The sequence below is a fragment of the Somniosus microcephalus genome, unplaced genomic scaffold (assembly GCF_052327205.1).
Source record: "Somniosus microcephalus isolate GS21.2 unplaced genomic scaffold, FLI_Smic_1.0 unresolved_chr4, whole genome shotgun sequence".
NCBI lineage: Eukaryota > Metazoa > Chordata > Chondrichthyes > Squaliformes > Somniosidae > Somniosus > Somniosus microcephalus.
In genome coordinates, this window is record NW_028225182.1 from 42014054 (window position 1) to 42029886 (window position 15833).

The following is a 15833-nucleotide window of genomic DNA, read 5'->3' on the forward strand; positions in this document are numbered from 1 at the left end:
CCCTACAACTCTCCGAGATCTCTGCTTTCCCCCAATTCTGGCCTCTTGCGCATCCTGGATTTCCATCGCTCCACCATTGGCGGCCGTGCCTTCAGCCGCCTACTTCCCAAGCTCTGGAATTCCCTCCCTAAACCTCTCCGCCTCTCTCTCCTCTTTTAATACGCTCCTTAAAGCCTATCTCTTGGATCAAGCTTTTGGTCACCTGTCCTAATATCTCCTTATATGGCTCGGTGCCAAATTTTGTTTGATAATAGAAGCATAGAATATAGGAAAATAGCAGCAGGAGTAGGCCATTCGGCCCTTCGAGCCTGCTCCGCCATTCAATATGATCATGGCTGATCCTCTATCTCAATACCATATTCCCGCTCTCTCTCCATACCCCTTGATGCCTTTTGTGTCTAGAAATCTATCTATTTCCTTCTTAGATATATTCAGTGACTTGGCCTCCACAGCCTTCTGTGGTAGAGAATTCCACAGGTTCACCACCCTCTGAGTGAAGAAATTTCACCTAATCTCAGTCCTAAATGTCCTACCCCGTATCCTGAGGCCGTGACCCCCTCGTTCTAGAACCCCCAGCCAGGGGAGACATCCTCCCTGCATCCAGTCTGTCTGGCCCTGTCAGAATTTTATACGTTTCAATGAGATCCCCTCTCATTCTTCTAAACTCTAGTGAAGACAGGCCTAGTCGACCCAATCTCTCCTCAGACGAGGGCTCTGGGCCCACGCTGGGCAGAACAGCCACGAGCCGGTGAGGGTTGGCACCTTCAGGAGAGGAGAGGAGGACGCCTGCGGGGTGCCCGGTGGCCAGTCTTGGCGTGCGAGCTTTGCAAGGACATTCCACCGTGTGGGGGTGGCTTATCCCCCCCCATCCTGGCATCCACACAGGAGCACGGTTTTCCACTGGTGAGCGGGACAGAGCAGAATAGCCTGGCTCAGGCCAATTGTGGTGCCCACCCAGCGGAGACTAGCTCATTCCGCAGGCGGGGTGAAGGGATTAGTGCACTGGATCTTCTGGTCTGCCATAGCCTTTGCCTCGGGGCCGCTAGGGGGACCGAGATGTGGTTTTATAAAGCTACAAGATTACTTTGACAGGTAAGGATCTCCTTAGGAAGCCCAGGGCGAGTGGTGATGCGGTACAGTGGGGCTTAGTCTGGGCTCATGATCCCTCATAGGTAGGCCTCAAGTCACTGGCCAAGCTCACCAGGAGTTGGCTCCAAGCAGTCAACGAAACTTCCTACCCAGGTAGAGTGGGAGAGAGGCAGTCAACTCTCGTAGAATGATGCAGCACAAGTTTGCACATTCTCCCCGTGTTTGCGTGGGTTTTCTCCGGGTGCTCCGGTTTCCTCCCACAGTCCAAAGATGTGCGGGTTAGGTTGATTGGCTATGATAAATTGACCCTTAGTGTTAGGGGGATTAAATACGCGGGGTTACAGGGATAGGGTGGGATGTGTGTTGGTGTAGGGGTTACGGGGATCGGGTGGGATATGTGTCGGTGCAGGCTCGATGGGCCAAAATGGCCTCTATCTGCACTGTGGGGTTTCTGTGATTCTGTGAAAAGGAGGCCATTCAGCCCATTGTGCCTGTGCCGGCTCTTTGAAAGAGCTCTCCAATTAATCCCACTCCGCCTCTGCTCTTTCCCCACAGACCTGCAAATTCCTCTTTGTCGAGTATTTACCCAATTCCTCTTTTGAAAGTTACTATTGAATCCGCTTCCACCGCCCTTTCAGGCAGCGCGTTCCAACTGCGTAAAAATTCTCCTCATCTCCCCCTCTGGTTCTTTTGCCAATTATCTTAAATCTGTGTCCTCTGGTTATCGACCCTCCTGCCAGTGGAAACAGTTTCTCCTTACTTACTCTATCGAAACCCTCATGATTTTGAACGCATCTATCAAATCTCCCCTTAACCTTCTCTGCTCTAAAGGAGAACAATCCCAGTTTCTCCACGTAACTGAAGACCCTCATCCCCGGTACCATTCTGGTAAATCTCCTCTACACCCTCTCCAAGGCCTTGACATCCTTCCTAAAGTGCGGTGCCCATAACTGGGACACTGTAGGAGTCTCTGCACTCCTAGCAAAGATACTATAAACTCACTGGTAGTTAACAAACTGAGTTTAATGTACTAAAACTTTACAAAACAAGAAAATGCAGGAGAAGCTCTAAACAGGTCTATTCACTATCACTCCACACGAGGACTAACTGGAAACGCCCTCTACCTCTGACGTCATGACATCAACACGTTTCCCGCCGTTGGGAACGTCACATGACCCACGTGATGACGTCATCGTGTCAGATCGCGATTTTGTCGATCTAGCTCTGTTTAACCAGAGCCAACATTAAAAGGTAATAAACGTGATTAAAGGCAATTGTACAAGTCACTGTGAGAGTCTCTTAGTGGCTTTGCCACAACACGATACTTTAGCTGGGGCCTAACCAGTGATTTATAAAAAGGTTTAGCATGACTTCCTTGCTTTTGTACTTTTGTATAAAGGCAAGGGTCCCGTGTAAGTCTCCAGAGATGGTTTCCCTGTCTCCCTGCGCACGAGCTGAAGGCCACAGGTTGATGTTTAGCACAGGGGAGCCCTGAAAGAGGAGAGGATTAAAGGACTATCCGATTCTTACCCCAGACTCCGGATACACGGTCCACTTCAGGTCTGCAGTCTCCAGTCGTGTGTTCATCAACATTTCTGTGACAAGAAGAATAAAAAAAAAAATTTTAACATTTTTTCCAGAAAGATATCGCTCCTGCTCATCAAACTCAACTGTCCTTGTTAAACCGAGCTAATCTTGGGTGTTCTCGCAGTACACATCTCACAGAAGTGTCTCAAAAAGAGCCTTGCTTACAATTAATTACTTTCAAAGTGCAGTTACTGGCTCAGTGGGTCGCACTCTCTCGCCTCAGAGTCTGAAGGTCAGGGGTCAAGGGACTTGAGCACATTTCTAGGCCGACACTCCCAGTGCGGAGCTGGGGGAGCGCTGCACTGTCGAAGGCCCCCGTCTGCTCTCTCAGGTGGACAAAAAAGATCCAACGGCCACTAATTCGAAGAAAATCACACCCACCCTACACAAACTGACCCTACACACAAATCCTACACAAACACACACACACATACTTACCTCACACACACATGCACCTCACAACCACACACACACATACTTACCTCACACACACCCCCTACACACACATGCACCTCACACACACTCACACCCTATACACACAAGCACCTCACACACCACACACAACCCCTACACACACACGCACCTCACACACACACACCTCACACAAGCACCTCACACACACACACAACCCCTACACACACACCTCACACACACACACAACCCCTACACACACACACACCTCACACAAGCACCACACACACCTCACACAAGCACCACACACCCCCTACACACACACCTCACACACACACCACGCACCTCACACACACACACACACCTCACACAAGCACCACACACCACACACAACCCCTACACACACAAGCACCTCACACACACACGCACCTCACACAAGCACCTCACACACACACCACGCCCCACACACACACACACACATGCACCTCACACACACACACGCACCTCACACACACACACGCACCACGCCTCACACACACACACACACATGCACCTCACACACACACGCACCTCACACACACACACGCACCACGCCTCACACACACGCACCTCACACACACACATGCACCTCACACACACACGCACCTCACACACGCACACGCACCACGCCTCACACACACGCACCTCACACACACACACGCACCTCACACACACACACGCACCACGCCTCACACACGCACCTCACACACACACACGCACCTCACACACACACACCACACACACACACACACACATGCACCTCACACACACACACCACACACACACACACACACATGCACCTCACACACACACACGCACCTCACACACACACACGCACCACGCCTCACACACACACACACACACATGCACCTCACACACACACATGCACCTCACACACACACACGCACCACGCCTCACACACACACACACACGCACCTCACACACACACACGCACCTCACACGCACCACGCCTCACACACACACACACACACATGCACCTCACACACACACATGCACCTCACACACACACACGCACCACGCCTCACACACACACACACACGCGCCTCACACACACACACGCACCACGCCTCACACACACACACACACGAACCTCACACACACACACGCACCTCACACACACACAACGCCTCACACACACACACGCACCTCACACACACACACGCACCTCACACACACACAACGCCTCACACACACACACACACGCGCCTCACACACACACACGCACCACGCCTCACACACACACACACACACACACGCACCTCACACACACACAACGCCTCACACACACACACGCACCTCACACACACACAACGCCTCACACACACACACACACGCACCTCACACACACACAACGCCACACACACACACACACACACACACACACACACACACACACACGCACCTCACACACACAACGCCTCACACACACACACACACACACGCACACACGCACCTCACACACACACATGCACCTCACACATACACACGCACCTCACACACACACACGCACCTCACACACACATGCACCTCACACACACACACGCACCTCACACACACACACACACACACGCACCTCACACACACACACAACGCCTCACACACACACACGCACCTCACACACACGCACACACGCACCTCACACACACACAACGCCTCACACACACACACACACACACACACACACGCACACACGCACCTCACACACACACACGCACCTCACACACACACACACACACACGCACCTCACACACACACAACGCCTCACACACACACGCACACCTCACACACACACAACGCCTCACACACACACACGCACCTCACACACACACAACGCCTCACACACGCACCTCACACACACACAACGCCTCACACACACACACGCACCTCACACACACACACACACACGCACCTCACACACACACAACGCCTCACACACACACACACACACACACACGCACCTCATACACACACACGCACCTCACACACACAACGCCTCACACACACGCACCTCACACACACACATGCACCTCACACACACACACGCACCTCACACACACACACACACACGCACCTCACACACACACACACAACGCCTCACACACACGCACACACGCACCTCACACACACACAACGCCACACACACACACACACACACACACACGCACCTCACACACACACAACGCCTCACACACACACACGCACCTCACACACACCTCACACACACACAACGCCTCACACACACACACGCACCTCACACACACACACACCTCACACACACACACGCACCTCACACATACACACGCACCTCACACACACACACACACACAACGCCTCACACACGCACCTCACACACACACAACGCCTCACACACACACAACGCCTCACACACACACAACGCCTCACACACACACACGCACCTCACACACACAACGCCTCACACACACACCCTACACATACACCCCCCCACACACATCTCACACACACACACACACACACAGGCCAAACTAGGCCAAAAGCGCGAGCATTTTCTGAACCTGGTCGCAATTCCAATAACACTTACTGCTCGAGAAGCAGCTCCTTGGCACACAGAAGCTCAATACTCAAATTCCACGCGGGCCGTGCAGGACTTGAAGTCCATCAGAGACTGCGAGGGCTACCGGCAACACTACTAACCTCTCCCCTCGCCCCATGTGGTAGGCCCCGATCGCCAACATCCAAATGGAGATCCTTCCTTATCTTGGCTTCCCGCAAATGCACTAAGACAGGAGGTCCAGTCAATGGGGTCAATTGACCCATCGTGACTGAGCCTCAATTTACCGAGCTTCCTCAGAGTGGTTAAGCAACCACAGTTTTTCTCTTCACTGTTTTACTTTAGTGACCAGATCTCTGGATTGAGAGATAGGGAGGACATTTAGCTCATAACATAAGAAATAGGAGCAGGAGTCGGCCATTTGGCCCCTCGAGCCTGCTCCGCCATTCAATAAGATCATGGTTGATCATCTACCTCAACTCCACTTATCCGCCCGATCTCTTGATTCCCTTAGTACCCAAAAATCTATCTGTCTTGAATATACTCAACGACTGAGCCTCCACAGCCCTCTGGGGTAGAGAATTCCAAAGATTCACCACCCTCTGAGTGAAGAAATTTCTCCTCATCTCAGTCCTAAATGGCCAACCCCTTGTTCTGAGGCTGTGGCCCCTGGTTCTAGACTCTCCAGCCAGGGGAAACATCCTCCCAGCATCTACCCTGTCAATCCCTGTAAGAATTTTGTATGTTTCAATGAGATCACCTCTCATTCTTCTAAACTCTAGAGAATATAGGTCTAGTCTACTCAATCTCTCCTCATAGGACAATCTCCCCATCCCAGGGACCAGTCTGGTGAACCTTTGTTGCACTCCCTCTATGGCAAGTATATCCTTCCTTAGGTAAGGAGACCAAAACTGTACACAGTACTCCAGGTGTGGTCTCACCAGGGCCCTATATAATTGCAGTAAGACATGTTTCTCTTATACTCAAATCCTCTTGTAATAGAAACATAGAAACATAGAAGATAGGAGCAGGAGTAGGCCATTCGGCCCTTCGAGCCTGCTCCGCCATTCAATGAGACCATGGCTGATCATCCAAATTTAGTACCCTGTCCCTGCCTTCTCCCCATATCCCTTGATCCCTTTAGCCTTAAGAAATATATCCAACTCCTTCTTGAATATATTTAATGAACTGGCCTCCACCGCCCTCTGTGGCAGAGAATTCCACAGGTTCACCACTCTCTGGGTGAAGAAATTCCTCCTCATTTCAGTCCTAAATGGCTTACCCCTTATTCTTAGACTATGACCCCTGGTTCTGGACTCCCCGGCCATCATAAACATCCTTCCTGCATCTAGTCTGTCCAGGCCTGACAGAATTTTATAGGTTTCGATGAGATCCCCTTTCAATCTTCTAAACTCCAGTGAGTATAAGCCCAATCGACACAATCTCTCCTCATACGTCATTCCTGCCATCCCAGGTATCAGCCTGGTGAATCTTCACTGTACTCCTTCCATGGCAAGAACGTCCTTCCTCAGGTAAGGCGACCAAAACTGCACACAATACTCAAGGTGCGGTCTCACCAAGGCCCTGTACAGCTGTAGCAAGACATCCTTGTTCCTGTACTCGAACCCTCTTGCTACGAAGGTGAACATATCATTTGCCTTCTTAACCGCCTGCTGCACCTGCATGCTTACCTTCAGCGATTGGTGCACAAGAACACCCAGGTCTCTTTGCACTTCCCCTCCTCCCAATCTATTGCCATTCAAATAATAATCTGCCTTCCTGTTTTTGCCACCAAAGTGGATAACCTCACATTTATCCACATTATAGTGCATTTGCCATGTTTCTGCCCAATCACCCAATCTGTCCAATTCGTACTGGAGTTTCTCGACATCCTCCTCACAGCTTACCCTCCCGCCCAGCTTTGTGTCGTCTGCAAATTTGGAGATATTACATCCAATTCCCTCGTCCAGATCATTAATATATATTGTGAACAGCTGTGGTCCTAGGACCGATCCTTGCGCTACCCCACTAGTCACTGCCTGCCACTCGGAAAACGACCCGTTTATTCCAACTCTCTGCCTTCTGTCCGCCAACCAGTTCTCTATCCAAGTCAATACCTTGCCCCCAATCCCATGTGCCTTAATTTTGCACGCTAATCTCTTATGTGGGACCTTATCGAAAGCCTTCTGAAAGTCCAAATACACCACATCCACTGGTTCTCCCTTATCTATTTTACCAGTTACATCCTCAAAAAATTCCAGTAGATTAGTCAAGCATGATTTACCTTTTGTAAATCCATGTTGACTTTGTCCGATCCTGTCACTGCTTACCAAGTGCTCTGCTATTACATCTTTTATAATAGACTCTAGCATTTTCCCCACTACCGATGTCAGGCCCCACTACCAATTCCCTGCTTTTTTTCTACCACCTTTTTTGAATAGTGGGGTAACATTAGCTACCCTCCAATCCATGGGTACTGTTCCAGAGTCTATCGAGTTCTGGAAGATGATCAGCAATGCATCTACTATTTCTAGGGCCACTTCCTTAAGTACCCTGGGATGTAGACCATCAGGCCCTGGGGATTTATCGGCCTTCAGTCCCATCAATTTTCCTAACACCATTTCCCTACAAATACTGATTTCTTTCAGTTCCACCCTTTCATCAGGCCCTATGTTCCCCGGCATCTCTGGGAGGTTATTTGTGTCCCCCTTTGTGAAGACAGAACCAAAATATGTATTTAGTTGGTCTGCCATTTCTTTGTTTCCCATTATAAATTCCCCTGATTCTGACTGCAAGGGACCTACGCTTGACTTCACCAATCTTTTTCTCTTCACATATCTATATAGGCCAACATACCATTTGCTTTCCTAATTGCTTGCTGTACCTGCATGTTAATTTTCAGTGATTCGTGTACAATGACACCCAGGTCCCTCTGAACACCAACATTTCCCAATCTCTCACCATTTAAAAAATACTCTGCTTTTCTATTTTTCCTACGAAAGTGGATAACTTCACATTTCTTCACATTATATTCCATTTGCCATGTCCTTGCCCACTCACTTAGCCTCTCTATAGCCTCTTGAAGCCTCCTTGCATCCTCCTCACAACTTACATTCCCACCCAGCTTTGTATCATCAGCAAACTTGGATATATTACATTTGGTCCCCTCATCCAAATCATTGATGTAGATTGTGAATAGCTGAGGCCCAAGCACTGATCCTCACGGTACCCCACTAGTTACAGCCTGCCAACCTGAAAATGACCTGATTATGCCTACTCTCTGTTTTCTGTCCATTAACTAATCCTCAATCCATGCTAGTATATTATCCTCAATCCCATGAGCCCTAATTTTGTTTAATAACCTCTTGTGTGGCACCTTATCGAATGCCTTCTGAAAATCCAAATACACCACTACTAGACTGAGGAGTCAAGCACTGATTATGCGCGCAAGTCTTTGGAGTAGGGGCTTGAACCCATGACCTTCTGACGCAGAGGCCGACAACTCTCCGAGTGAAAATATTTCTCTTCATCTCCCCCTCTAATCAATGATTATAAATCTATGACACTCTTGAAGCATGAACCTGGGCAAAAGCAACCCTCAATCAATGGGAATCGGGGGGGGGAAACTCTCCACTGGCTGGAGTCATACCTAGCACAAAGGAAGATGGTTGTGGTGGTTGAAGGTCAATCATCACAGCCCCAGGACATCGCTGCATGATCACATCATATAGAATAACATAGAAAGACAAGAATGTGACAACACAGTGTTCAGTGCCATTCACAACTCCTCAGATAATGAAGCAGTCCATGCCCGCGTGCAACAAGACTTCAACGATGTTCAGGCTTGGGCTGATAAGTGGCAGGTAACATTCGCGCCACTCAATGCCAGGCAATGACTATCTCCAACAAGTGAGAGACTAACCACCTTCCCCTTGACATTCAACGGCATTACCATCGCCGAATCCCCCACCATCAACATCCTGGGGGTCACCATTGACCAGAAACTTAACTGGACCAGCCACATAAATACTGTGGCAACAAGAGCAGGTCAGAGGCTGGGTATTCTGCGGCGAGTGTCTCACCTCCTGACTCCCCAAAGCCTTTCCACCATCTACAAGGCACAAGTAAGGAGTGTGATGGAATACTCTCCACTTGCCTGGATGAGTGCAGCTCCAACAACACTCAAGAAGCTCCACACCATCCAGGACAAAGCAGCCCGCTTGATTGACACCCCATCCACCAACTTAAACATTCACTCCCTCCACCACTGGCGTACCGTGGCTGCAGTGTGTACCATCTACAAGATGCACTGCAGCAACTCGCCAAGGTTTCTTCGGCAGCGACCTCCCAAACCCGCGACCTCTTCCACCTAGAAGGACAAGGGCAGCAGGCGCATGGGAACACCACCACCTCCAAGTTCCCCTCCAAGTCACACACCATCCTGACTTGGAAGTATATTGGCCGTTCCTTCAGCGTCGCTGGGTCAAAATCCTGGAACTCCCTCCCTAACGGCATCATGGGAGCACCTTCACCACACGGGACTGCAGCGGTTCAAGAAGGCGGCTCACCACCACCTTCTCAAGGGCAACTAGGGATGGCCAATAAACGCCGGCCTTGCCAGTGACACCCAGATCCCAGGAACGAATTTAACAAAAGACACGGGGGAAATCTGAGTGCACGTTAAGCACACAATCTAGAATCAGATTGGGTTGCGATTGGAACTTGATACCCAACAGATTAGCTCAGTTTGGCTAATTACAACGAGCACAGGTATGTGCCTGAAAATGGATAAGTGATGCCTCTGTCTATTATCTGCATTATGCGTGTTACAACAAGGAAGCCGCACCTCATGTATGATGTTGAACACCGAGATTTTGAAGAATGTAGACATAACCGCAGAACAGATCATTAGATCGGGTGTCTATTATCAAGAAACTAGGCGAAAGGTCAAGGCTCCTCACACACGGTTGCAAAGGGTCGCAGGGCAGACAAGGTGAGTCAAGAAGCAGTGGCTCGGCGAGGCCAAACTTTAAGTTTTAAGGGCCTGTGGCTTTCCCACAGTTCTGAGTTCGTGGGAATGAGGAAATCGGAAAGAAAAATAAAGAAGATAAAAGGACTCGCATTGCCACAGCGCCTTTCACGACCTCAGGCCGTCCCAAAGCGCTTTAAGAACATAAGAAATAGGAGCAGGAGTAGGCCATTCGGCCCCTCGAGCCTGCTCCGCCATTTAATGAGATCATGGCTGATCTGATTTCGGCCTCAACTCCATTTCCCTGCCCGCTCCCCATAACCCATCACTCCCTTATTTAAATATCTGTCTATCTCCACCTTAAATATATTCAATGACTCCGCCTCCACGGCTCTCTGGGGCAGAGAATTCCACAGATTTACGACCCTCTGAGAGAAGAAATTCCGCCTCCTCTCAGTTCTAAAAGGGCGACCCTTTATTCTGAGACTGTGCCCCCGAGTTCTAGATTTCCCCACGAGGGGAAACATCCTCTCTGCATCTACCCTGTCGAGCCCCCTCAGTATCTTATATGTTTCAATAAGATCCCCTCTCATTTTTCTAAACTCCAATGAGTATAGGCCCAACCTGCTCAACCTTTCTTCATAAGTCAATCCCTTCATCTCAGGAATCAAACTCGTGAACCTTCTCTGAACTGCCTCCAATGCAAGTATATCCCTCCTTAAATAAGGAGACCAAAGCTGTACGCAGTACTCCAGGTGTGGTCTCACCAACGCCCTGTACAGTTGTAGCAAGACTTTACATGACTTTACAGCCAATGAAGTACTTTTGGAGTGTAGTCACTGTTGTAATGTAGGAAAGGCGGCAACCAATTTGCGCACAGCAAGCTCCCGCATACAGCAACGAGGTAATGACCAGATCATCTGAATTTTAGGTGTTGGTTGAGGGATAAATATTGGTCCCAGGACACTGGGGAGAACTCCTCCCATGCTCTCCTTCGAAATAGTGACCGTGGGGTCTTTTACGTCCACCTGAGAGGGCAGACGGGCCCCCTCGGTTTCACGTCTCATCCGAAAGACGGCACCTCCGACAGTGCGGCGCGCCCTCAGCACTGCACTGAAGAGCATCAGTTTAGATTATGTGCCCAAGTCTCTGGATTGGGGCTCGAACCCACGACCCCCTGACTCAGAGGCGAGAGAGAGTGCGACCCACCGAACCACGGCCGACACCTAATTGCATTGGAGTAAGTGCAAATTTAAAAAAGTGTTTTATTTTCATTTTCTCCAAACACTTCCATGTGGTAGCTGCAGAAAAAATATTGGAGGTTGGAAAACAAGGCTGTTTTGAGTGACAGTCAAGAATCATCCAATCGGATAACCAGGAGTCTGCCTGTTCGCCAATCGGTGTGGGGAAGGCGGGGCTGCGCATGGACGGACGTGTCGGGCAGCCAATGGCAGGAGCGCGGGGGGGAGGGGGGGCAGGACGACTGGAGGTGAGAGTTCATGTGAAGAAGCCTCCAGGAATGTGTCCAACTCCTGCTCCCAAGAGACATGTGGAAAGTCTCGAGTTGAAAGGAGAAGGTCGTAAGTTTGACGATAATCCGTCCATATAACTAGAAGCCAAAGGCATCGGGCCAATGGCACCGGTCCCAAAGGCATAAAAGCATTTAAGGGAAAACTAGATAAACACACGAGGATGAAAGGAATAGAAGGATATGGTGGTGATGGAATTAGATGAAGTAGGGGTGGGAGGAGGCTCGTGTGGAGCATAAACACCGGCATGGACCAATTGGCCTGTTTCTGTGCTGTAAATACTATGCACCATGTACAGGAAACTCTCGATTTACCGGCACCTAAATAAACGGAAATCTCTTAACTGGCAAAATTCAGGAGTAGGTTCAGGTAAGTTTTACTTCATATTAGTGGCCGTTCCTGGATCTGTGGCCGTGTAAACGGGGTTCCTGCACCTGTTGCTAAGCAACAGGGACGCCTGGATCTTGTGGCCGGGGTTCCTGCACCTGTTGCTAAGCAACAGGGACGCCTGGATCTGTGGCCGTGTACGGGGCTCTCGTACCTTTTAACTATACCTCTCTGTAATCCGGACTTTTTGATAAACCGGCACCACGCCGGTCCCGTCGGTGCCGGATAAGAAAGAGTTTCCTGTGCTCGGACTGTGGGATGAGCAAGAGTTTCCCCAGGGATCAGTCCTTGGGACCTCTGCTTTTCATGGACTGTAGAATGGTCTACATTTGCAAATGATTAAGTTGTGTGGATAAGCCAGATGTTTCCCAAAATTATTTCTTTTTTTTTTAATTCATCCACGGGATGCAAGCATTTATTGCCCATCCCTAATTGCCCCCGAGAAGGTCTCCAATACAACTTGCTAGGCCATTTCGGAGGGCAGTTAAGAGTCAACCACATTACTGTGGGTCTGGAGTCACACTATAGGCAAGGGCAGCAGATTTCATTCCCTAAATGCATGGTGGCATAGTGGTTAGCACTGTTGCCTCACAGCGCCAGGAACCCGGGTTCGAATCCGGCCTCGGGCGACTGTCTGTGTGGAGTTTGCACATTCTCCCCGTGTTTGCGTGGGTTTCCTCCGGGTGCTCCGGTTTCCTCCCACAGTCCAAAGATGTGCGGGTTAGGTTGATTGGCTATGATAAATTGACCCTTAGTGTTAGGGGGATTAAATACGTGGGGTTACGGGGATAGGGTGGGATATGTGTTGGTGTTCGGGGTTATGGGGATCGGGTGGGATATGTGTCGGTGCAGGCTCGATGGGCCGAAATGGCCTGTATCTGCACTGTGGGGTTTCTGTGATTCTGTAAAGGACATTAGTGAAGCAGATGGATTTTTACGACAATCTGGTAGTTTCACTGATACTAGCATTCCAGATTTATTTAATGAACTAGAATTTAAATTCCCCAGCTGCCGTGGTGGGATTGGAACTCATGTCGCTGGACCATTACGTCCAGGGCCTTGGGATTTCTAGCCCAGTAATATCACCACTACGCTACCGCAGCCAATTGCAACACGCAGCATCTTTGTTAATGTATTTGTGAAGCTTCTGTTTTGGTGTCGCCGACTTGAGAGTGAATGGGTTTGATGAATGAGTTTCTGATTTCAGTGAAAACACCAAAGGGAAAAGGCCGTCAATACGAGAAGAAACTTTCTTTTTTTTTTACGCAGCGAGTGGCTATGATCTGGAATGCTCTGCCTGAAAGGCAGATTCAATAGTAACTTTCAAAAGGGAACTGGGTATATATTTGAATAGGAAAAATTTGCAGGGCTACGGGGAAAGAGGGGAATGGGATTACAGGAAACTTTTTTTATCCGGCACCGACGGGACCGACGTGGTGCCGGTTCATCAAAAATTCCGGATAACCGAACGCTATAGTAAAAGATACGGAGCTGAGAGCTCCGTATAAAGCAACAAACCCTGTTGCTTCAGAACAATGGCCACAAGTTCCAAGCGTCTCTGTAGCTTAGCAACAGCTGCAGCCACACCCTTGCACAGCAACAAATGGAGGAAGGCAAGTAATAAAAGTTACCTGAACCTACTCCTGAATTTTGCCGGTTAACCGAGACTTCCGGTTATTTAGGTGCCGGTAAATCGAAAGTTTCCTGTAATTGGATAGATCTTTCAAAGAGCCAAAATGTTAAAATTTAGCAAAGTTACGTTAAATCTTTATAAATCTCTGGTTAGGCCTCAGCTGGAGAACGGTGTCCAATTCTGGGCACCGCACTTTAGGAAGGATGTCAAGGCCTTGGAGAGGGTGTGGAGGAGATTTACCGGAACGGTATCAGGGATGAGGGACTTCAGTTATGTGGAGAGACGGGCGAAGCTGGGATTGTTCTCCTTAGAGCAGAGAAAGTTAAGGGGAGATTTAGCCGAGGTGTTCAAAATCATGAGGGATTTTGATGGAGTAAATAAGGAGAAACTGTTTCCACAGGCAGGTCCGGCCGCATCTACACAGATGCGGCCGGACCTGCTGTGATTTCCAGCAAAGAAAATGTTTTTTTGTCTGTTTTTTTGTTTTTCATACAGACCCCAGCATCTGCAACATTTTACCCCTTGTGACCCCACCTCATTGTTCTTTGATGTAATGTTTTCCTGACTGACCTGTTTGGACACCATTCACACCTTTGATTGCTGTGATTATCTCTCTGCCGAGGTGTGATAAATGGCAGTTAGAAAGATTACCTGTAATCATCTGGCATTATTCTCTGACTATATAATCTGTGTCTATAGGCATCTCTCCACTTCACCTGATGAAGGAGCAGCGCACTGAAAGCTTGTGATTTGAAATAAAACTGTTGGACTATAACCTGGTGTTGTGTGACTTCTTACATTTGTCCACCCCAGTCCAACAACGGCATCTCCACACCACAGGCAGGAGGGTCAGTAACCAGAGGACACAGATTTAAGATAATTGGCAAAAGAACCAGAGGGCGAGATGAGGAGAATTTTATTTTACCCAGCGAGTTATTGTGATCTGGAACGCGCTGCCTGAAAGGGCGGTGGAAGCAGATTCAATAGTAACTTTCAAAAGGGGAATTGGATAAATACTTGAACAGGAAAGATTTGCAGGGCTACGGGGAAAGAGCAGGGGGGAGTGGGACTAATTGGAGAGCTCTTTCAAAGAGCCGGCACAGGCACGGTGGGCCGAATGGCCTCCTTCTGTGCCGTTTCATTCTATGAATGTCATAGCACAGGGAGAGCAGGTGAATCACAAATGGCTTTTAACGTCGCGACTTGCAAGATAACGCATATCAGGCACTGAAAAGTCGATAAGACTAATGACACCTTGACGGGTAGGCTATTAAAGCAAAGAGGGTCAACAGAAAGATCCAGGTGGGATAACTGACCAAACACAGAGAGTCGCCACAGTGCAAGAACAAAGCTACATACTGTAAAAGGCGGAGGTGTATCGAGATGATTGGGAGATTATAAACCCGACATAAGTGTTAAGTGACTCACCATAAAGCATTTGCCAAACACACTGGAACATTGGGTCCACCGTACTCACATGGAATGTACAGCCATTCAGCCGGTATTTATGCTCCACACGAGCCTCCTCCCACCCTTCATCTCACCCCATCAGCATCTCCTTCCTTTTATCCAGCTTCCTCTTGAATGCATCTCTGCTATTCGCCTCAACCACTCCCTGTGGTGGCGAGTTCCTCATTC

General features: G+C 49.2%; 1 protein-coding gene across 2 annotated transcripts in view; it reads right to left on the reverse strand.

Moving 5' to 3' along the window:
* LOC147090618 (ephrin type-B receptor 1-like) overlaps window positions 1-15833 on the reverse strand; it is a 114800-nt gene that overhangs the window by 63399 nt on the left and 35568 nt on the right. For both annotated transcript variants that reach the window (XM_085977384.1, XM_085977385.1), the window contains exon 2: window positions 2620-2684. In XM_085977384.1, the coding sequence (XP_085833510.1) occupies window positions 2620-2684 (65 nt within the window). The remainder of the gene's footprint in view (window positions 1-2619; window positions 2685-15833) is intronic.